The sequence below is a fragment of the Malania oleifera genome, chromosome 11 (assembly GCF_029873635.1).
Source record: "Malania oleifera isolate guangnan ecotype guangnan chromosome 11, ASM2987363v1, whole genome shotgun sequence".
NCBI classification, from domain to species: domain Eukaryota; kingdom Viridiplantae; phylum Streptophyta; class Magnoliopsida; order Santalales; family Ximeniaceae; genus Malania; species Malania oleifera.
In genome coordinates, this window is record NC_080427.1 from 43,532,966 (window position 1) to 43,550,018 (window position 17,053).

Below are 17,053 nucleotides of genomic sequence, written 5' to 3' on the forward strand. Positions count from 1 at the left end.
TCGAAGTTGGGCTCTGATACCAAATGATGCAGGGACAACATCAAGGTTTTGCAGCCATGGAGAAATTAGAAGAGAAGGAAGGGAAAGGGAGGAGAGAGGAGATATTTTGGGGGGGGGGGGGGGGAACTCATGTTCACTAACATTCAAATTCATCAACAATTGCCTACATAATGGCTTTCACACTCTATTTATAAGAAAGCCTCTAAACACATGAAATTACACACATACCCCTAAAACTACATTACATTAAAAACATACCCCTAAAATGTACAATTACTACAAACAAGCCCTCAACATAAATAATCCTAATACAAGAAAACTACACACACATACTTAAAGAGCTAACTAAGCACATTTTGTTTTTGGACCCAATAAACCATTCACCCTATTCTTTGACTTAGGCCTCCTAATTGGGTCGAAATGATCCATCCAAATAACCGCTTCTCGTCCTACATCACTCTCCTTTCTCATTTCCTCCTTAAAATCTTTGGCACTACCTCACTAGAGTGCTTTCTTTTTTCTTCGGACAATTTGTTTTTCATATTTGCACCCATCTGTGCACTCTTTAGACGAGTACAAACCTTGGGACCCTTAGATCCCTTTGCCTTGAGGTTTTGAGTGATGGAGGACCACCTATACCCCCTAGGTCACCTATTTGACCACGCATTTTAGGTGTAGTGATGGAGGACCACCTATACCTCCTAGGCTCTTCTTCTTATTCTTCTTCAAAACTTTGATACCATGTTAAGAGCATTTGTAAATTGGAGGACTTAGATACTCAATCACAGTGATAGGTCTCTCTTTCTATTTATAATATATGTGAAGTACATTACGGTGACCATATTATCTAACTCACGCACTAACGTACTCTTAATAACACATGAATAGCGAACATATTAAATAAGTAATTAGTAACAAGTTATGTAATTAGATCAAATGAATGATCTTTGATATAAGGTTAGACAGTGTGGGGGAGAATCAATATTTGTTCATTCTCAAACACAATCTAAATTGCAATAGGTGGGTGAGGTCTTCTACAGGTGCTGCTAAATGGTTTTGATGGATTGTCTATTTTCGGTTGGTTAGGTAGTGGGTTTCATAACATGCATTTTGGGTAGCATAGAGATTGGTTAGTGATTTGTTTAACAAAGATGGAGAATTTCCTAGAATTAGGTTAGGAGGTGAAGTTTTGAAAATGATTGTGAGTTGGCTAAGGATCTCCATCATGAGGCTAATGGCAAGGATGAACGCATTCAACTTGATCAGGGATCGCGGAGTAAGGTGGTGGCAACAGTGAAGAATGTTGATGGTGAGGGATGTAAAAGTAGCAATTTGCCATGGAGTCAGGGAGGGGTTGCAAGCAATGGGCAGACTTGTTCTCCATGTGGTGATGAGTTGCAATTGAATAGTTTAGCTTCGAAAGCAATTAGTGTTTTGTTCAAAACTTTAAAGACGATGACTCTTACATGGTATTTAGCGTGTCAGCTGGAGTAGTGAAAGTTTTAGAGGCAGCTAGGGTTTCTCTTAGAAATGATGATGCAATGAGGATTGGCTATGGAGCTTGTTGATTGTTGACGTAGGCCAATATTTGATAAAGGAGTCTTTATTATCTAAACTAACCCCAATTCTTGAGTATGCCCATTGTGTGAAAGGGTTTGAAGTGAATTAGTTGTTTGGAATAAATGGAGGGCTCTTCCACTTATAAGATGCGCCATTTTGGTTGACCAGGCCTATACCCAAGTGACAGTCCAGGAGCCATCTAAACCCATGGTTATGATATGATCTATTTTCTAATAAGGGCCAGGGGGTTTCTTTTAGTTGGGTTTAGGCAGTAGTGAGGCCAAAGAAAGTTTCTGATAACAAGAACCAAGGTTTAAGGGATAAGCATGAGCATGAATTTTCGGATGAGTTGATGGTTTGAGAAGGGAGAATTTTGTTGAAGATATATAGGGGGAATCTTACAAAATTTTTCCTGATGGAGGAAAGAATAAGTGGGGTCTTCTTAGTAGTTCATGTCAAGAGGTACATTTCTAGGGATTTACAAAATGGAAATAAATGTAAGATGGTTGTGGACAAAAAAGTTACGATGCTCTCTCCACGATGTTGGCCACTTGCGCAAATGTGAGCATGGTGAGCATCCACAAACATTTTCCTACTAAATCTTTATGTTTGAAACCTTTCGTCTCTGATGTCCTAGAAGGGAAATTGGTTTGAAGCCCCAAAATTGCCTAGTTCTTGAATCGTTTCAAAGACCTATCATAGTTGAACGCTATGTTTCTCCCAATATTCCTTCGCACATATTTCTGCATACCCTTTGGCAAGTCATCCTTGATCTTGATTCTCTCGAACCCATCAATGACAGAGAAAGTGTGACTGACATCTCCAGCAACTGAGACTACACAAACTTTAGAGTTGTCTCGTTTGATAGAGGTTGCTTTGACTCTCGCTTTTAGTGACTCACATCTTCAAGGATTCTCGTCTTAGCGCCTCTTGCTTGACTGAGTCTGGGACTACTTCGAAACAGAGCCATCCGCTTCAACTCTCTTCTGGTGTCCCCATTAGTGACCGACTTTCCTCCTCTACGTTTGGGACTGCTGTTGCAATACTAGAAAAGTTGTCCCCTTCAATAGTGTTTGATTGGACTCTTTTCTTTGGCGTTAGAGATGTACTTGTAGTCCCACTAGCGTTGACTTTCACGCTAATCATTAACAGGGCTTCACAAGCCTTCTACATATGGAGCACTTTGGGAGGCTATTGTTCATCCTAATTGGTGTTGGTTGGTTGTTTTGTTTACTTGCTGTCTGTTCGTGCTCTTTCCCTTATTGGTACACATTTTTTTGGTTATTTAATCTTACATGGTTATATGGGAAGGGAAGGAGATAATCCAACATGCTACTGTGAAGATTGAGAGGAAAATTTTCAATGCTAATTGCTTGGACAGTACAACTTTGAGGTTGTTTGAATTTGTAGGGAGATTCTTTTTTTACATCTTACTGAGAATGGATTCTTATGGATCTTGAGATCCCGTGGGGTGATCTATTTGGGTCCATTAGGGCAGCGAATGGACAAGCAGGGGATGCTTTTTTTGGTAGAGAGGGAGGTAGGATTCATATAGATTGAGGAGTAATGAGGGGTAGGTTTATCTATATTGAGGAGAAGTCTTCTGGAGGTCACAGGCGAGCACTCCGTGCCTCAGAAGGGAATCAGAAGGAGGGAGGACACAAGTTTTTAGAAGCATTGATGAAGCTCTGTATTGACCTTGAAATTGAAGAAGCAAAATGTCTTTCAAAGGCTTTTGGATAACCGGTCATTCTCCTAAGTTTTCAAAGAGCACTCGATAAAGGAAAGGAGAACTAATGTGCTACTCGGGTGTAACTCCTTGCCTAACAATGGTATTGGGGACAACAAGCGTGGGCATATAAATAATAGGCTGAGAAGGGCTGTTAGCAGATGGGTTGAAAAGGGTAAAATTAACGATGCAAGTATCCCTTCTAGAGGTCAGATGAGTAAGCTTGGTGGATTGGGAGTTCGGGGGAAGGTTAGAAAGGGAGGGCTGACAAAGATTTGGAGGAAAATTGAATGGAGAGGTCTCAAAGACACAGTACTTGGAGGATTTGAAGGGGATGGAGGAGTATCTGATGAATGCGGCACTTGATATCAACCCATAGCTATTTTTATTTCAGCCAGTGGGACTTCAGAAAGGGAGTCAAAGATCCTTGAGAGTGGGGGGAGGGGGGAGGGGGGAGGAGACATTTGATTTGGAAGATGACTGAAGCAGCTTTTGTGAATCTTAGAAGGAATTGTCGGTGGATCAACTGAGAGTTAATTTAGCGTTGTATGAAGAGGAAGCCTTGGCTCAACTTACAGAGGAAAGCTTTAAAGGAGAGGAGTGGAAGCCTTGGGATAGAGTGACGACTTTACACGAAGCATACAACTGTATGGGAAGAGTGCATTCAATTGTTCTCCGAAATTGTGCAAAGGGCACTAATGATTTTTTTTTTAAAAGGAAAAAAAAATTCATTAGAAATATAAAGAATGTAAATTCAGGAGAGAAGACATCTCCTTAACAAAATTTGCGAATCCCTAGAAAGAACAAAAAATAAAATAAAAGAAAACACAAAAAATAAAGTACAACTACTAAAATCAGCTCTCCCTTAGAAGGAACTTCCAATCCCGTTGAAAGGGGGTACTAATGATATTAAACACAAATTAAACTAGATGAAAGAAGTGATAGATAAGGGGTCTTTCTCCCTTGACTCTGAGCGTAACTTTGATATGTTGGACTTTGTTGATATTCCTTAGGTAAAAGGAAAAGCAAATAAAAGATAACGGGAATTGGCAAGGCTTTAGAGCTCTATCAATTATGAAGAGAAGGGTTTAAATAGGGGTTTTTTTAACTAGAGTTTGTTAGTTCTATTTAGCTTTGTTTTTATTTTCTTTTTTGATTTATTTTCTATTTTTTATTTTTCTTTTTTGTACTTTTAGGCTCTCTTTTCTTCTTCTAGAATTTAATTTTCTTCATTATTTTTCTTAATATATTTATTTTGGTGATAAAAAAAAAAATCTCAAGCCCCTTCGACAATATGCCCTTACCTTTTATTCAAGTGGGGATCAGCACTGGTGGGCCTCTTCCCTAACCCCAACTGAATTGCCAAAAGATTGGAAGGTGGAGGGGAAGGGGTTCAAAAAGGATGCTTGGGAAATGACTTTGGAAATTCGTGAGGGGAGGGGGTTCAAAAAGGATGCGTGGGGCCCTTCTTGGGAAATGGCTTTGGAGATTTGTGAAGGAGATAGATCATAACTTAAGGGAAATGTCGCCTTTAGGTATGGTCTTTGCCATCACAGTTGGGCTACAAAAGATGTCAGAGGTGCTTATGGTGTTGGAGTTCAGAAATTCAATAGGAATGGATGGGATAAAATTTTCTCCTATTTGAGTTTCCAAGTTGGGAATGGGTCAATGTTTTCTTTTGGTAATGACATTTTGTTTAGCTCTTTGAAAGCCAGATTCCCTTCCATTTTTAGTTTGGTGTGCGACAAAGAAGCCCTAATCAGCAATTACCTTCAGTTTACAGATCATAGGCTCATGGATTATTCTAGAATATTCCCTGTTTCCAAATGCCCTTCATTGGGAAATGGACTAGCTCACAGGATTTTACGGAAGCTTGTATGAAACTCTTATAACACTTGTAATGATCTCAAGTGGATCTTGGACAAAAATGTTTGTTTTATGGACATACCCTATTATAAAATTCTTAAGCTACACTCTTGTGACAGCTACCAGCAGCAATATCACTTGGTAGTCCGTGTGGAAAACTGTCTCCCTGCAATGGTCACTTTCTTTGCATGGGAGGCAAGTTTTAGGAAGAGTCTTACCATGGGCAACCTGCAAAACAGGGTTCTGCCTTTGTCAGCAGGTGCTACTTGTGTTTGAATAATGCTTAATCAGCCTAGCACATTCTCTTGCACTGCTCATGGACCAGGCGTTTTGGAACCTGGCCACTTCTCTAATCAAGCAGCTGCGGGTCATTGCCAGAATAGTGGAAGGTGAGTTATGGGCTTGGAAAGGGATCCACCCAAGCAACGAAAGGAGGAAGGCTTTGTCCCTCATTCCCCTTTCCATCTCTTGGGCTGTGTGGAGGGAAAGGATCGGAGAGCTTTCAAGGAATGTTTGCCTCTTCTTCGTGTTGTTAGAGACCAATGGATAGCTACTGTTACTAGTTGGCACCACAGTTTGGTTTTGAATGACCCTTATTATGTAATGCTCGAATTTTTTGAATCTCTCCAGTATGGACGTATGGGTGATTTTCTCTGTTGTTTGTACTTGAGTACCATCCACGTGATGTCCTCTAACGAAAAAAAAGTAAAGTCAATCCTGAGCTGCCATCTGCAGATTTATTTGAGTGTACACTTCCAACAATCTGTGCAGATCCTTTTTCGCAAGATCGCAACTCGCCTTTTCCCTTTCTGGCTATTCTTGTGATGCCCCACAACCTCCAGCCTCTGGTTTCTTTCCTTCATATACAGATGTAATTCTGTAACTCTCTGGGAAGGCCCCTGGCTCTTGTGGGGTATTATTCTAAGTTTTGCACCATAAAGTTGCAAAGAGCTGTGTGAGTAGGTTCCAAATGTGTTTAGTCATGAGACTCATGATTACCTTGTTCCAAATTCTTTCAATTTTATTTTTCCTACTCATGACTACCTTGTTCCAAATTCTTCCAATTTTTTTTTCTTAATCTTGCCTTTGTATGTTTTTATAATGAGAAGTGCAGCTTTTTTATTATTATTATTTTTTTTATAGCAAAAGAAGAGATTTCATTAGAAAAAGAAGAATTTACAAATAAGAGAATGAGACATCTCTGGTCAAAAATCTGGGAACTTACATAAAAAGAAAGAAACTTGAACACAAAATATATATCAAAGCAACAAAATTCTCCAGTCTCGCTGAATTTCTGAAAAGCTTGCTCCCTTGAAACAACTAGAGCTATGCACCATAGAGAAGCCAAATAATGAATCTTTTCCCAAACCAGCTGCCTGATCAATTTTATCCCTGAAAATATCCCACAGCACTGCAAATATTCCACACTTCCATAGAGCAGTCCAATCCTTTTTCTTTCTGAAGTGAGAAGAGCAAGTTTTTTGGATGTCTAGCATATTCGATCAAAAGGATCCTAGTAATACACTCTGATCATTTTATTATTTGATTGATTCACTCACGCATGTAAATGTACATGTATATATGTGTGTGTGTGTTTTTTTTCATAGAAAAGAAAATATATTGAGAATAGGAGGATGTACAAGAAGGATAAAATATCCACCTAATGAAAACAGGGAAAAAAATTGAAAAATCCAAAAGCAAAATACAACAATATAGTCAAGCTAACAAGGCCATCCAATTTTTCTGAAAATCTGAGAAGTAAATTCTTCTAAAAGAGCCAGATAAATACGGAAATATGCTCACGCATAGTTGTCAAATCGAGATTCAAATTGTGAATTGAAACTCCAATTATGGGAATCAAGAATCGAGAGTCAAATTTAGTCATAAGTTTCAGTACAATTTCCAAAATCAATTATAAATGGTGTGCATATATTGATATACAAACAACAAGCAAAATGGTAAAGTACATTTAAAATTTGAAATAAAAAAACCAAATTTCATGTGTATACTTTCCCTGAGCAAATGAGAACTAAGAGAGAGTCAAGAAATATTAATAGAAAAACGAACTTTATGCTGTTTAAGGGAAGGAATCAAGAAAAAATAATGGAAAATTGAACTTTTGGTGTTCATCAACAATTTTAAAAAATAATATTTTATGTATATTCTTTCACAGACTAAATAGAAAAATATGATAATAGCTTAACTACCACAAAAACCAACTCTTGAATCTTAACAACACAATGAAACATGAGTACTACCTCAACCAGTGAGTGTTCTTTCCCTTCTCTCTACTAGCAGAATAGTGTACTCCTAGAGTGAAGAATGGTTTCATGAAGGCAATATAAGGTGTGAAGTTCTATTTCTTCTCTTTTTTAGCACAAAACTAACATAGACAAAAAATGGAAGGTAATAGTGTAAAAAAAAAAAAAAAGCAAGAAAAAAGAAAAAAAAGCTATTTTGGGGGCTTTAAACTAATCAGGTTTGTCAGGATATGATAGGTCTAGAATTGTGTGAATCGATAGATTTGGATCAATACATTAGATTCACTAGGTGAATTGATAGATTCAGCAATGATTCAGTAGGTTTTAGATTCACTAGAAAGATTCGAATAGATTTGGTGTGGAGTTGATACAAATTGTATGAATCAAATTGAGGATCGTAAGATTCTAACAACTATGTGCCCACGAAGAAGCAAAGAGAACATTCTGTCTGAAAACAGATGCAAAGGCAAAGAACAACCATGAAAAATATGAGCACCCTTTTCTAATCAAATGGGCCAAACACTACATAGACAGCACAAAATTACAACCTTCTTGCATCCTTACATGTATGTATATGTGTGCACGTGCATGTGTAAAAGTGCATGCATGTGTATACGAAGTTCAAGTGACATTGCCTCCAATCCCTTGCATCATTTTTTTTTTTTAATAAATGTGGTTAACCACACATTTTAAGGTTTATGCCTCTACACTTTTAGAGGTTTCAAAGCTATGCATTATCCATGTTCATTTTAAACAATGTTCATGAGCTAGATTTTAAATGGCTGCTATAATTTGTAAATATGGATGAACTTGAATACGTGATATGTTCCGTTGGCCTTTCATCAAACTGAGTGATTTCTTCATAATTTTCTACCAGGCTTAATATTTATGGTTTATATGAAGTTAAGGTCGCTGGAGATGGGAATTGTCAGGTATGTGTAGTTACAAATTAATGTTAATGTTGCCTGAGTTCTTTTTTATTATGAACTCCAATCCCCCTTTTGCAGTTTCGTGCACTTTCAGACCAGATGTATAAGTCTCCAGAGCATCACAAGCATGTTCGAAAGGAAATTGTGAAACAGGTATGGTTTCTTTAAAATGGTGAGGAACATTCAGAGGGTTGATTTGCATTAGAAATTGGCTTGGAATGGGTATTGAAGTGCTTAATGTCAGCTTTTGTATGAACCACATACACCTTGAAGGAAGGTATGAACTTAAAAAGATCAAACAAACTATTGCTGTCATCACTATTTTTTGTTCTTCTGCCAGTATTGATACCTCTTGTCTGGGGGAATTACATCTTTAGTTAAGGTGTCCAGCTGAGGGGAGGTTAGCATTGTAGTTCCATCTAAGGGTGAAACTAGGGAGAAGCTTAAGAAGTCGGAGAGAGTTGAAGAAGCTCAAGTCATCTACTAATTATGATGAGGAAAGAGATTGGACGGGTGGAGTTTCTATGGTGTATTATGAAAGCCTCGAGTTGGCAGTGAAGAGTTTAGGTGGTGTGATTAAGAGGAAGGTACTTAAGGAGTATACTTTTGTGGTTGCTTTGGATGCTGTCTTCACTTAAAAGCCTTAAGCTATAATTTGTGCTCGGGTTGTTTTTAAGTGTTGTCTCCTTTTGGGAACCTAGATTTTAAGATTGAGTGTGGATGGTGCCTTTTGGATCTTCAAGGTTTCCTTTTATTTATTTTAGACCCTAGGTCTACTTCGGAGATGGGTGTTTGTATGTTTCTGTGATTCCTCTGTTTATATGATATCTTTGCTTGATGTTAAGGGGTTGGGAGTGCCATGGTTTACTTGGTATCTGAAACAAGGATAATGAATTCAGAGATTTGTTTGAGCTTATGGTTCCCATTGGTGCTTTGGGGAGACTTTTTTACTCTTATCTAGTGCTACCTAGAATGCGGAACATTCTGACTCGATGGAATGGGAACGAGATCGCAGTACAGCACATGCTTTAAAATATGGAAAGTCGGGGACATACTTATATAGATATATTGGTGAAAAATATGTAATGGAACTCATATATTTTGGAGAGGATGTTGAGGCCTTTCTAAATTTAGAAGAGATTTTCTTTTGTTAAAATAGATTAATAATGACTGAAAATAGAATTAGAATGTCAAATCTGATGACTGGTCAATACAATAGAATCAGGGTACTTAATACACCATTACAATTTACACCCAACAATATGACAAAACAAATAATTATAAAATAACACCAATGCACTTAAAACACACAAAATAACCCTAAATTAACTAAACTTCTAAAATATCTAGATTTACTAATTAACAATATTTTATATGCCTAATTTCTAACTCTTCCAATAAAATGTGATTGTCTTATCAGCAAGTGATCCTCCATCGACCCTCTCTAAAACATTTCTGCCTAAACACTAGAGAGCTGCAATGTGCCATTTAAAAATTTTCTAGCCATGTGCCCCTCAAAATCCGGAACTGCCTGATATTTTCTTTTCATACTGCCACGACCACTGGAATCATTACCCTTGATCTACTACCCATCCAGAAAACCATTGTTCACGTGCTGGCAATGCTAAAAAAAAACTTCCAGCACCTTCGGCAACTTCCAGAATGCAAGAAATTGATTCTAGGCTCCATAAACTGGATTTCCTGCGTGATAATTTGAAGCTAACTTGAAGAAATTCCGCTGCTGGCTCTTGATACATATGATAAGAGATAAATTCAATTATGCTGGCTCCGTAGTCTAACCTTACTGCTGCATTTCGTGATTTGTTTGCAATAACTTAAGAAATTGCGAGCAAGTTTGAGAACATTGTGTGACTAAGCTGATTAGGCTGAAACTAGTTGCAAATTGTGCTTAGTGTCTTTGGCGAGGTCAACAAAATTCTCCCGTTCTTATTGATTAACAAATGATTAGGAAAATTAGTGATTGTATAATTTCAAAATTTTCTTGCTTCCCTAAAAAAACTATCTTTTCCACATGAATTCCTTTGGTTCATTAATTGCTTGAATCCATGTTCATAGTCATAGCCATAGTCCCTTCTTTTTGTACTATGTTGCACCATGTCAAGTCATTCACATTATCTCCAATTGCCTAATGTTTGTGCATTGTTGTAATTGTAGGATTCTTACCACCTGTAGTCAAGCTTAGTCTTTCTTAGCATCATTGTACCATAATGCATTATCCCATGGCCACGAACAAAAAACCAATTGAATTATCCCCAAATTTTTCTTGGTCGAATGTTTTCATGTTTCTAGTTTGGTGTGACGGTGGGGGTTCACTCCATCTAGATCAAAGGTAAGTCCTTCGATTGAGACTGGATAAGTTAGGAAACGTCGAAGCTTTGTTCATTCTTAAGAAGAACTGAAAGTGCAATTGGTGGGTTTGTCTCTCTTTACGAGTTGCTTCATGGTTTTCTCAAGGATTCTCAACCCTTAATAGTAAGTTGGGCGAAGGATTTCGAAGGTTTAGGGTTGGTTATGTTCATGGTCTTAAATTTCGATTTCGATTCAAATTTCGAAGCTCCAAAAGTACGGAAATTCTGATTGAAATTTCGATTTCGATGTCGATTTCGATTTCAATTTGAAAAAATAATGGAAATTTGTAATAAAACATGGAATTCTTTGTGAAAATTTAGAAATGGTTAACAAACATAATAATATAAGTTTTAGAACTAATATTTTACAAATTAAATACATCTATGTTTTGTATGAGGTGGAAAAGTTGTAAAATAGTATGTGTATCAAACATATTTGTAAGATAATGTACATTAAATATATTCAGTTAATACAAATGAAATTCATAAATCATTTAAATATTTTTTATTGTACAAATAATGATAATATAGACATGAATGGTTAAATAAAATGTTACTGTAAGTTTATTTTTTTCATATAATTTCAGAAGCACTTGTAATAATCTTTTGTTTCGATAAAATAAATTAAGATAGAAATTTCACTTCACTCCTAAATTTCTCATTAAATTCTAATGAAATTTCATCGTATAGTTAAAATTTCGACAAGTTCGCTAAAATTTTGAGATTTCGATAAATTTCGGATGATTCGTTGAGATTTCAACGGAAATTATGCAAGACGGAAATTGACTGCCATTTTGATTTCGAGGGTGACGGAAATCGAAAATTTCGATAGAAATTTCAACAATTTCGTGGAAATTTAAGACCATGGTTATGTTGAACCCTAGATGGGGGTTCACGTGACTAGGGCAGGGGATTTCATGGGATCAAGACTTGGATGAAAGGTTAAGAAGTACTTCATTTTTGTTTGAAGAGATGAAAGGGGAAGGGTGGTCTCAATTTAGGTAAGCCTTCTTATTTTGGAGAGTTCATGTTGGTCGGGCTCGAATGGAGCAAAAGTCCTACAAAATTTGCTCTTGGAGTTGGGTCATTGTAGGGAGTGTAAGATATGGTGAAGGTCGTTTGATCTTATGGAGTTGCAGGAAAAGGTTTGTGCTCACTGTGGGGAAAGGTCACAAGAGGTAGTGTCTCAAGCACAATTGATGGAGTTGAAGGCAATACCGCGATAGTGTCAGCTGAGCAGTCCAAGCCAGAGGTTCTTGCGTGGAAGACAAGAAGACGAAGACAGAGGCAGCTAGGGTTTTTGGCATGGAAGATGGACTACTAGGCCTAGATTGTTTGGGTTGGCTTTTAAAAAATAACAATAGTTTACTAAACTCTTTGATGGGCATTTTGGTTAAGGAAGCCCAAAAGCAAGCTTTTGATTTAAACTTGGGCCCATGGTTTTAAATCGTAGTAGCGGGTAGCATAATGTAACGGTAACGAGTGTAACGGCCGTGATTTTTTTTTAAGCACGCACAACCTTGCACATATTAGCATACTTGCATGTTTTAAGCTTTTAGCCCTTCTTAGAAAGAGTTTTAGTGTATTTTGGATCCTTTAGTTTGAGTAACTAAGTTATTTGGTAAGGGCGATAAGTTTACATTTGTTTTAAACCACCATTGATAGAAAAATTACGTGTGTGCATATTTATACTTCTCATCGTTCTTATTTGTGATAAATTCTTATGTGTGCTAAATTAATTAATAAAACAAAATACATTATACACTCCATTAATCTATTAGACACATAAGACATACGAATAATACAAATATAAATTAGCTAGAAAAGAAAGAAGGTTGAAGTTGAAAAATATAGAACATAAATATCGCATTACTAATATTATCAAAATAAAATATTTTTAGCATTTTTCAAATTGTTAATTAATGCATCTATTGTGAGTATTTAAAGAATTAGTAAATTTTGTATCATTGTTATCCTCTTTATAATCTTTTCCCCCTCTTGCACTTGGTATATTGAGAATGATATATGAACGAGAGGGAAAAAATGAGAAGAAAAAGTAAAAAATAAAATAATTTTTTGGTGTAACAATCTTGTAACGGTTACATAACGGCTGTAGCGGCCTTTACGTAATGGTCGCGGTCCGTAATGGCCGTGATTTTTCTTCCCACTGATTTCGCGGTGTGTAACGGTATTGGTAACCCAAAAAACCGTTACGTAACGGCGTTACGTAACGGTCGCGGCCTTTATTTAAAACCATGCTTGGGCCTGGGCAGTGGGGATGTTTATATAAGAGCAGATGGGCCATTCATTTGGAAAAGCCCAAGAAGATTGGATGGGGCACTTATTAGGGAAAGTCCTAGAGTCTTTTTAGCCCCCTGAACATAAAGGAATCTCTTTGCCTACATTTTGGGATGATATGGGGGTTCATTGCCCTTCTGAGCAGCAACATGCTAAACAACGCCCTTCCTCAAATGAAGTACAAGTTGTTCTGGCTTTGTGCTCTTCTTTGAATAAAAGCTTAGGTGGTCATGACGAAGGATGTTTTGATACAAGTAAAGTGCTTAAGTCAAAAAAAGGAAAAAGACTTGATAGGTTTGATGCTTCCCCTCAGATGGAGGAAAATGGCATCAGGGGAAGGTTAAGGAATGTTGGGGGATGTCTGGCTTAGAAAATTTTATTTCTTGTGAGTTGGAAAATTAGGTTTTGATCTCTAGTTCAGTAGGAAATCAACCTGGAAAGGGAGTCTATTAAAAAAATTTGAGGAGTGGTAAGGTGTATGCTTGTTGAAAGAATACAAAGATGAGCCTTGAAGGGAGGAAGTTTAATGAAGAAAAGCGAGAATTATCTAGTGAGAAAACATAAAATTATAAAAGGGACTTCAAAAGTGTTTTTAGTATAATGGAAAAGCTGAAGGGAAGTAAAAGATGGGAGAGATGTGTCAGACAAGGATTATATAGGGAGTAATGAGTTTGAATTTGAAAAAGGTATACTTTTGGACCATATTCAGGAATAGTGTGGATATTCCTCTAACCCATCTATTGATTGTCTTGAGGATCTATCTTACTTGCCCCCCCCCCCCCCCCTTCCCCCCCTTTAGATGGTTTAGAAGGTATTAATTTGTTTAAAGATGAGGTTCACAGAATTGATAAAAAGGTCAAGGATCAAATTTTTCCTACCTCTGTTCGAGATGAAATTCCTAGGAAAGGTATTGATACTTAAAGGCTATTAGATGACTTGGGCCTCAGACTATCTGACCAAGGAGGTAATGATGTTAGGCTTGATGGCGGCAAATCCAAGATGAAGAAGGGTAAGAGGGAATTAGCTAATTTGAAGTGTTTGGTGAACTATGGTGTGAAGGGTTCGAAAAGGGAATTTCAATTGCAGTTTTTTATGCTTTATTCTTTTTTATTTTATTTTATTTTATTTTTTATAGTATATGTAAATATTTTTGAGGATTTAATATCTTCGCTTTGATCGTACATCCTCATCCTTAATATATTTTCTTTTTATTATTAAAAAAAAAAACTATTGAACCATCCCCATTGAACCTGCATCAATTGATACCTAATCCTTGTCTATATGATTAGACACATTCAAGGACTTTGTATACTAAAAATTTTAGCATCTCATTAAACAACTTGCACAAATCCTAAAGAAGTTGTGTAATCACCCTTAGTAGAAGGCCTAGATTAGTAAGTTAGGCAACCTAATTGGCCCTGAATTTCATAGAATCCAATACATTCTTTCCAAGGTCTTAAATTTCGATTTCGACTCAAATTACGAAGCTAAAAAAGAACAGAAATTTTGATGGAAATTTCGATTTCGATTTCGATGTCAATTTCGATTTTGATTTGAAAAAATAATGGAAACTAGTAGTAAAGCATGGAATTCTTTGTGAAACTTAGAAATGGTTAACAAATATAATAATATAAGTTTTAAGACTAATATATTACAAATTAAATACATCTATATTTTGTACAGGGTGGAAAAGTTGTAAAATAGTATGTGTATCAAACATGTTTGTAAGATTATGTACATTAAACAGATTCAGTTAATGCAAATGAAATTCATAATTCATTTAAATATTATTTATTATACAAATATTGATAATTTGGACATGAATGGTTAAATAAAATATTACTATAAGTTTATTTTTTCATATAATTTCAAAAGCACTTGTGGTAACCTTTTGTTTCAATAAAATAAATTAAAAGAGAAATTTCACTTCACTCTTGAATCTCTCATTTGAATTTCGACGAAATTTCATTGTGTAGTTAGAATTTCGACAAATATCGAGGTTTCGATAAATTTCGGATGATTTGTCGAGATTTCGACGGAAATTATGCAAGACGGAAATCGATTGCCATTTCGATTTCGAGGGTGACGGAAATTGGAAATTTCGACAGAAATTTCAACAATTTCGTGGAAATTTAAGACCATGATTCTTTCCACCCGAAGAGCTCCTATAGCACCTAGGATGAGTCGAACCCCTACACCACTTAACAAACCACTTGAGCCCCTATAGCCTCGAGTTAATCTTGAGTTTGGGTTTGAGCCTTGAGGAGAGTAGTTTTTATGATTTTAGAAATTTGGAGTACCGGCCTAACCCTAGGCATCTCCCAAATTTACCTAGGCATGACCAAGATTACCTAGGAGACATCACTAAGAGGATCAAGGTATATGTGCATACCTATGATGGCAAACTAGATCCAAGTACCTTTAATGGTACGTGCATGAGAGGTGAGGACAAGGTTCAATTTAATGAAAATTGTAGGATCAGCCATGAAGTATTGACAAAATGTTGAGCAAACCCTCTAGTGGTTAGATGAACTCCTCCCATGACCCAATAGGAAGTGACGAGACAATGGTTGAAAAGGATGTACCCTCCCCATTCCCATAAGGACGAATTGTTTAGTGAGCTCTTGAACTATTGACAAACACCCTTGTAGGCAGCTATAGAGAGAGACTTGAGGAGCTTTTGCTTAGGAATGGTATTATTGAGGTCACACAACACACAATCATCAGGTTCGTTAATGGTCTTAAGGAGGATGTTAGGAGAGGCCAAATTGTATTCACTGAGTCTCTAGTGGTAGCTTATCAAATAGCTATTGGCATCAAGAAGTACCTCAAGATTCCTTGTAGGTCATTTGCTCACATGAGTCTCGTAAGTTCAAACCCTTTCCTCATCTAGGTCAAGAAGCACAAATGGAGGGTAATGTTCAAGAATCGATATAGTGTGAGTTCTAGTAAAGACAATGATGGCCGATATCATAGGTTTACGACTCACTAGTCATAAAAGCATGAAAAAAGAAAGAACTTCCTAATGAGGCAAATTAGGGAAGATGGTAGGCAGTTAGTGAGTTTTTGTAAAGACATAGTGATGGCAGTGTCATGTTGAGGAGCTTTCGAGTGGGTCAGAAATATATTTAGAAAGAAGGTTAGTGAGGAACACTTTACTAAGAAGAAATGGTGATGTTTCTGATGAGGGCTAGATAGTGATTCTGATTATGATGGACGCTACTTATAGATGAGGTTCATGAACAACTCAAGTTTGGACCAGATTTGATTTATTAGGTTATTTTTCCTTTCAGTGTCAATCTCCAATGGATGGTTTAGAGGGAGTTTCTGGTTCAAGGAAGGGAAAGAGACAAGATTGAACAGAGTGAGGATGTATTTGTCGGTCCATGTACCTTAAGTGCAACATTTCCTAGATAAAATGGCTCTTAGCTGATCTAAAGGAAAAGGAAGTTTGCTTGGTGGCATTAAAATTAAGGCTAAGAAGGGACAATGGGAATTGGGTAATTTATGGAAAGGGATTGAGAAGGGGTTTTTCCTAGGTTGCATTTTGTTAGGTTTTCGGTTGCTGGGTAGCTTTATTTCAGGTTGGTGAGGACTTATTGTTCTGTGTTTTTGGCAGTGTTTTAAAAGGTGAAGGCGTAAGGCGAGGCGTTTTACCCTCCGCGAGGCGAGGCGTAAGCTTTTTGGGACTGTATTTTTAAAACAATTAATATATATATATATATATATATATATATATATATAGTATTAAAATGAGAAATATGTTAGAATAATGGAAAAAAAAAAAGAATAGCATTCATAATTCTTAAGTATCATATTGGGCAATTTTAGGCTTTACCTAACAAACTCAAACAATGCATGTTAACAATAAGCCATAAGTTTTCAAAAAGAAGAGAAAACCAAATTACAACATCACAATGTCTCATCATCCAGGATTCTAATTTCTAAGATTTTAGTAAATCTTAATCAACAAAGTTCAGAGGGAACTATCAAGATCTTCATCAACGTCCTCATCTTCATCATAATAAATAGGAGTTCTTC

General features: G+C 36.6%; 1 protein-coding gene across 13 annotated transcripts in view; it reads left to right on the top strand.

The window, feature by feature from the left end:
* Nucleotides 1–17,053, top strand: part of LOC131167889 (OVARIAN TUMOR DOMAIN-containing deubiquitinating enzyme 12) — a 70,986-nt gene that overhangs the window by 34,504 nt on the left and 19,429 nt on the right. For all 13 annotated transcript variants that reach the window (XM_058126939.1, XM_058126935.1, XM_058126933.1 and 10 more), the window contains 2 exons: nucleotides 8,294–8,348; nucleotides 8,424–8,498. In XM_058126939.1, coding sequence (XP_057982922.1) covers nucleotides 8,294–8,348; nucleotides 8,424–8,498 — 130 coding nt within the window. The remainder of the gene's footprint in view (nucleotides 1–8,293; nucleotides 8,349–8,423; nucleotides 8,499–17,053) is intronic.